The sequence below is a fragment of the Culicoides brevitarsis genome, chromosome 3 (assembly GCF_036172545.1).
Source record: "Culicoides brevitarsis isolate CSIRO-B50_1 chromosome 3, AGI_CSIRO_Cbre_v1, whole genome shotgun sequence".
Classification (NCBI taxonomy): Eukaryota; Metazoa; Arthropoda; class Insecta; order Diptera; family Ceratopogonidae; genus Culicoides; species Culicoides brevitarsis.
In genome coordinates this window covers 14,276,713-14,283,214 of record NC_087087.1, presented here as the reverse complement: position 1 = coordinate 14,283,214, position 6,502 = coordinate 14,276,713, and the positions used below count along the sequence as shown (strand labels likewise).

The 6,502-nt window shown below is 26.7% G+C and overlaps 2 protein-coding genes across 2 annotated transcripts; both read left to right on the top strand.

Annotated features, from left to right (window-relative positions):
* Window positions 1–23: 23 nt before the first annotated feature.
* Window positions 24–4,165, top strand: LOC134835074 (uncharacterized). Its single transcript, XM_063849930.1, has 3 exons — window positions 24–217; window positions 2,473–3,502; window positions 4,061–4,165. The coding sequence occupies exons 1-3, from the start codon at window positions 112–114 to the stop codon at window positions 4,143–4,145; spliced, it is 1,221 nt and encodes a 406-aa protein (XP_063706000.1). The 5' UTR covers window positions 24–111; the 3' UTR covers window positions 4,146–4,165.
* LOC134833322 (uncharacterized) lies at window positions 494–1,553 on the top strand. The gene is made up of 2 exons (XM_063847607.1): window positions 494–609; window positions 675–1,553. The coding sequence occupies exons 1-2, from the start codon at window positions 592–594 to the stop codon at window positions 1,551–1,553; spliced, it is 897 nt and encodes a 298-aa protein (XP_063703677.1). The 5' UTR covers window positions 494–591.
* Window positions 4,166–6,502: the final 2,337 nt, after the last annotated feature.

The following is a 6,502-nucleotide window of genomic DNA, read 5'->3' as shown; positions in this document are numbered from 1 at the left end:
ACATGACATTTGATGCGAAAAATCATAAACAAAGTTTGTTTTGGTCCGATTTTTATGAAAAAAAAAATTAAAATTTGAATCAAAAAAGGATTTTTTTAAAGAAAATTTGAAATGTCGGAAGATTATAAGGAGCTTTGTCGTCTTTGTTTGGAACCGAATCCGGAATTCAGTATTTACGAAGATCGAATATCAACGAAAATTGGAATTTTGTTAACAGGTGAGGTTAATTTCCATTACAATTTATTTTTTAAAGGTAAATTTAAGAGAAAAAGTGGAAAAATTAAGAGAAAATTCACAAAAATTATCAAAAATATTCAGTTTTTGTTAAAAATCTGTAAAAATTTCTATTAAAAAAAACTTAAAGTTAATTTTTAAACATTTTTGACGTATCCATGTGACGTTAATATGAAGTTTACGTTCCGTACGTGCATTTTTGTGTACATTTTCCATACGCTACAGGTCGTTAATAACAAAATTTCGTAAATAAAACGTAATCAGACGCCAGCTAAGAGCCGTAAGGTCTCAAAAAAAGTCGCGCAATCTTCGAAAAATTCAAATTTTTGACCAAATTTTTATTAAAAATCACCAAAGATGCCGAAAGAGAAGCAGGTAAGTCAAAAATTCTCAAATTTTTCACATTTTCTTACCGTTTTTCAACTTTTCCTTGATTTTAGAACACAGATATTTTTGATACCCGTAAATTTATTTCCCTCGTCGAAGCTCATCAGATCCTGTGGAACACTCGAATCCCCCGATATTTCACCGACACGACTAAAAAACGCGAGGCTTGGCTCGAAATTGCCGACGAAATGTATCCAAATGAGAATTTTGACATAAAAATCGAGTCAGAAAAGGACGAAATCGCCAATATGCTGTGGAGTCGATGGAAATCCATCCGAGATGGGTACACGAGAGAGAGTAAACGCGTGAAAAACGATCCAAATTACGTGCCGCCATACCCGTTTTACCAAAATTTGCTGTTTTTGGGTGAAAGACCGACGAGGGCAAAGCGACAACCGAGATCAAAGTCACAAGAAAGCGAAAAAAAGACTGTCAAAGTGGCTTTTTTGAAGAAAGAACCTTTCAAAAGAGGCTCAATTACGATCGACGAGGCACAGGGACACATCGAATACGAAGAAATTGACCCAGAATCAGAGCAAGAACCGCCAAAAAGGATAAAAATCCTCAAAAACGAGCCTTTTGGAAGACGTCTCGTCGAAGAAGTGCCCGAAGAAATCGAATATCAGGAACTTGTGCAAGTCGAAGACACGCTAGACAGCGAAATTTACCTCGAAACGGAGGAACATCTTGAGCCAACGCATGAAAGAGAACAAGAAATGCAGGAATTGACGACGACGAATGATGAAACTCGAGAAAATCTCCTTGCGGCAATTGCGGAAACGCTGAATAAATCGAATGCGGTGCAAGAAATGGACGAACACGAGTTGTTTTTGAAGTCAATTTTGCCGGATTTGAGAAAAATACCGCAAGCGAAGAAGTTTGAAGTGCGAATGGCGATTTTGTCGGCGATTAATAAAGCGTTACAAGACTAAAAATTTGACTTTTTATTAAAATTTTGAATTTTCGGTGGTAAAATTTTGTTTTTCAAATATTTTTAGTTGGATTTCTTTAAAAAAATAATTTTTATGAGTTACATAATTTTATAAAAAATTTTAAAATTTTTTAAAAAATATTTTTTATCAAAATTTGCCAAAAAAAATTTTTTTTAAAATATTTTTAGTTGAAATTTCTTAAAAAAAAAAAAAAAAATTTTTGAGTTTTAATTTTTTAATAATTTTATCAAAATTTGACAAAAAAAATTTTTTTTTAATTTTGAATAAAAAAAATTTTTTTAAAAATATTTTTTATCAAAATTGGCCAAAAAATTTTTTTTTAAATATTTTGAGTTGAAATTTCTTCAAAAAAATTAATTTTTATTTAATTTTTTAATAATTTTAATTATTTTTTTAAAATTTTAAAAAAAATTTTTTAAAAAAATTTTCAAAAAATTTTTTAAAAATATTTTTAAAATCAAAATTTGGCCAAAATTTTTTTTTTTTCTAAATATTTTTTGAATTTTCTTCAAAAAAATTTTTTTTTATTTTTTGTTAAAATTTTTTATTTTTTTAAAATTTTTCAAGTTTTAATTAAAAAAAAAAAAAATATTTTTATGAAAATTTGTTGAAAGAGATAATTTTTCATACTTTTTTTCAGATTTTTAATTTAAATTTTTTTAAAAATATTTTCTGTCAGAATTTAAAAAATTTTTTATTTAAAAAAAAAATTTTTTTTTTGTTAAAATTTTTAATTTTTTTGAAAAATCTTTTCAAGTTTCGCATAAAAATAATTTTTAAAAATTTCTTATGAAAATTTTTTTTTTCAAAATCAATCAAAAATTGAACTTCTTTCTAAATTTTTAAAACTTTTTTCTTCAAATTCCTCAAAAAAATTATTTTTTTATTTTATTTTCAGTCGAAATCGATCCCGAATGTCCCGAATTTCCCACAAAAATCTGCCTAAAATGTCGGATCAGCTTGGAAAAACTCTACATTTTTCGAATTCAAAGCCTAGATGTCGACACAAAACTCCGAGAAGCCATTTACGGCTCTGAAAATACCAAAGAAAGATGCGACGAAGCAATTTCCTTCCTTAAGCAGTATGACACATCACAAGAACACGATTACGGGACCGAAAAAAGACTTCCACAACTCACGACAAGCGATGAAGAATACGCCAGCATTGAAAAAACGGTCCAACAAGCCTTGCATCAAAACAACTATTTTGGCGATTTCGTGCTAAAAATCGAAGAAATCGAAGGAAATGGGCTCCGAAAGGTCCGCGTGATCAAAGATAATGGCGCCAACATCATCATGAAGATCCGCATGCCCGATTCTTTCCTACAAAAAAAGAAAAAAATCATTTCGAAGCAGGAATCTCTGAACAAAATCCTCGAAAAGTGCGAAAATATCGAAACGACACAACAAAAAATCACACAAAGTATTAAAAAAACCGAAAATTTCGTCACAAATATCCATTCGTGGGTCCAAAGCCAAAAAACGGACTGTGACGGGATTGAATTTATCGACGCGGAAGCAGAAAATGACGAACCAAAGGACCCGAATGCCCCCTTTGAGTTGCCAATCAACAGTTTAAGTGAGTTATGGCGACTCAATATGAGGATTAAAGACCCCGAAGTGCGAGCTGCGATGGATTTGGAGCTGCTGAAGGTCGAACCGCATCCAGGAATGAGGATAATTGGAAGAGTTTTGCGCGCCGTTATCGATAACGAGATGCTGGGGAAGCTTTGTTGGAGCGGCAAGATCAAAATTGAACACAAATACCTGAAATTAGAGGAGAAAATTATGTTATCGAAGATGAAAAATTTAGTGGATTACCTGCTGGATGTGTGTCAGTCGAAAGAGGGAACGCCAATAAGTGTTTTTCATGCCACTGTTATGAATATTATTCGGAAAGCGAGGGCTAAGAGAGGCAAAAACGAGGAGTAAGTACATTTTATTTGAAGTAATTTAAATAAAAAAAATTATTTTTTTTAGTTTAGACCTTTTTTTTAAATTTAATCCGAAGTTTTAGTCCTAAAATAATTTTTAAAAATTAAAAAAAAAAATTTTAATTATTTTTTATTAAATTTTTATTTTAAAAAAATTTTGAACATTCTTCATATTTTTTTTTATTTTTAATTAATTAATTTTATTCAAAATAAATTTAAAATTATTTTATTTTTACAATATTTTTAATTTAAATTAAATTTGGAACATTAAAAGTGAAAAATTAAAAAAAAAAAATTTTTTAATTTTTGAAAATTTTGTAAAAATTTGTTTTAAAAAATTTAAAAATAATTTGACTAAAAATGACAAATTTATTTGAAAAAAAAATGTTCAAAATTTTATAAATTAATATTATTTTTTTTAAATCTAAAAAAACTTAAGAAAAAATTTTTTTTTTATTATTTTCTTTTAAAAAGGACAAAAACTTCGAAAAATATTTTTTAAATAATTAATTCAATTAAATTTTTTTCTAATATATTTTTATTAATTTTTAGTGCAAACTATTCCGATGTCGCCGAATATCAAGGACAATACCTGAACGAAGAAGATTTTTTGAACGATGCCGACGAAATTGATTGATAAAAAAAACTTATTTAATGAAAATTTTATTTTTTGACTAATGTTCGAGAAGGCTTCGAATTGTGACCCAATTCACGAACAAATCGTAACAATAGGCAGTAATAAGTTGGGAACATTGGTACATTAATCACGAATTGGATTTTTTTTGTATTTTCAGTTTGCCACAAACAAAATTAGTTTAAATTAGTTTTTATTGTTCGAATAAAAAAAAAATGAAGGAAAGAAGAACGGAAATAGCGAAAGGAAGTCGCGTCATGTGTGTGGTAATAAGATGTGAAATAGAGAAAAGGATGCTTGTTTGAGCGAATAATAATAATGGGAAACATGACTAAAAGTGTGATGCGGCAATTTAAAATAGTTTTGGAGCAACTAATGAAGTTTTATCAGATGAGAGAATGTGTGTAACGGTAAATGCAGTTTTTGGAAGAAATTTATTTTTTTTAGCAATTTTAGTAATTTCTTTTTTTATATATAAAAATGATAATTTAATCAATTTTAAAATATTTTTCTTTAAAAATTTTATTTTATTTAATTTTAATATTTTTTTCTCTGATTTTCAAGAAAAATCAATAATATTTTAATATTTCAATAATATACATATTTTTTTTAAATTGTTAAGGCCGTTCTAAATTTTTTTCGATGTTTTTGTCCCAAAAGATTTTTTTCAAAATTATTTAAAAAATTTTTGAAATTTAATTATTTTTAACAAAAGTTTAAAACAAAAAAAAATAACTTCAAAATAATTTTTGGGGGGGGGGGGCAAAAAAAAAAAAAAATGTTTTGAAATACTTTTTCATACAAAATGACAAAATTTTAACAATTTTTGATAAAAAAATGAATATTTTAGTTAATTTTATGTTAGGCGAATAAATTTAATGTTTTCATTTTTTGTCCCATGAGGATTTTCACGAGGGGGGGGGAGGGGGAAATAAAAAAATAAATATTCTTTACATTTAATTAATTTTAGTTTATATTATTTAAAAATTTGAACTGAAAAGTAAAGAAAAATCAACAAAATCTCCCAAAATTGCTTTTTGTATGATTTTAGGGTAAACAGTAATTTTTCATGATTTTTCCATAAAATCATTCCAAAAACTGTCAAAAATATCTGTATTTTATATTTAATTTTTATTTTTCCCCCTGAATTTTTTCGACAAAATCCGAGGGAGGGGAGACAAAAAATGGATATATTAAATTTATTCGCCTTATCTACAATAAGGTTTGATAATTTAAAATTGATCTCAGAGTATTTCAAGGTAAACATTTAAACAAAAAAATTTCATAAAAATAACTGTCAAAAATTTTAAATTAAAATTTTTAAAATTTTGAGAAAAAAATTTTTTGAAAATATTTTTAGAGAAGAAAATTCATGTTAAATTTCGTTTTTCAATACAAAAATTCTTAAAAATCGAAAATATTTAAAAAATTTTTGAAAATTTCTTTAAAAAAATATAGAAAAAAACCAAAATATGGTCAATTTTGATGAAATTTTTAACTTTTTTTTTATTTTGCCCTAAGCAAAAGTGACCCAAAAGTAAAAAAAAAATGTAAAAAAAATTAATTTATTTAAAAAAAATATGGTATAATTTTATAAAAATTAGAAGATTGTTAAATTGGTTTTTAATGCAAAATTAATTAATTTTTATTTTAATTTTTATCGATTTTTATAATAATAGTTAAAAATAGTTCAAATTTGATGTTTTAAATTAACATTTTCGAACTTTTAATTTTCGATTTTTTTTTTATTTTTACAAAACCTGCCTTGGAAAGTTTTAATTTTCCTATTTGAACTCCTTTTAATTTATATCTTTAACACGTTACTACCAAAAATGAAAGTCGAATATGTGACATTTTTACAACTAAAACCTTCTTCCCAACTCGTTCCTGTCGCAGCAAAATTTCGTGCAATTTAATTCCAATTTGACTGTTTGCTCTTCAGTAATTGCAATAAATTACGCGAAATTTTCCCTTTTGCAGTGAAAACTCTTTTATTTTATTTATCTTCTCAATCCTCCAACGTCCAAAGTTTCGTCGTCATTTAGCAAAGAGAAAGAAGAAGAAAAAATTGTAAATTGGTTATTGCAATTTTTTTTCCTTCAACATTCATTTTATTAAACATGATTTACCGTCGCTCGTGTTGCCGTAACCGCAACGAAGTTTTTCCGAGAGAAAAATGGCGAGTGGGAGAGAGAAAAACTTTTCTCCTTAAATAAATACAATTATTTATGTTGCTACCCGATGCGATGTAAATAAAACAGGCACAAAACAAATAATAAAAAAAAATTTTTTGCCTGAAAGATGAGAGTTGAAATTTCAATTCATCTTGGCGTCTCGTCGTCTATATTTATATTGTATTA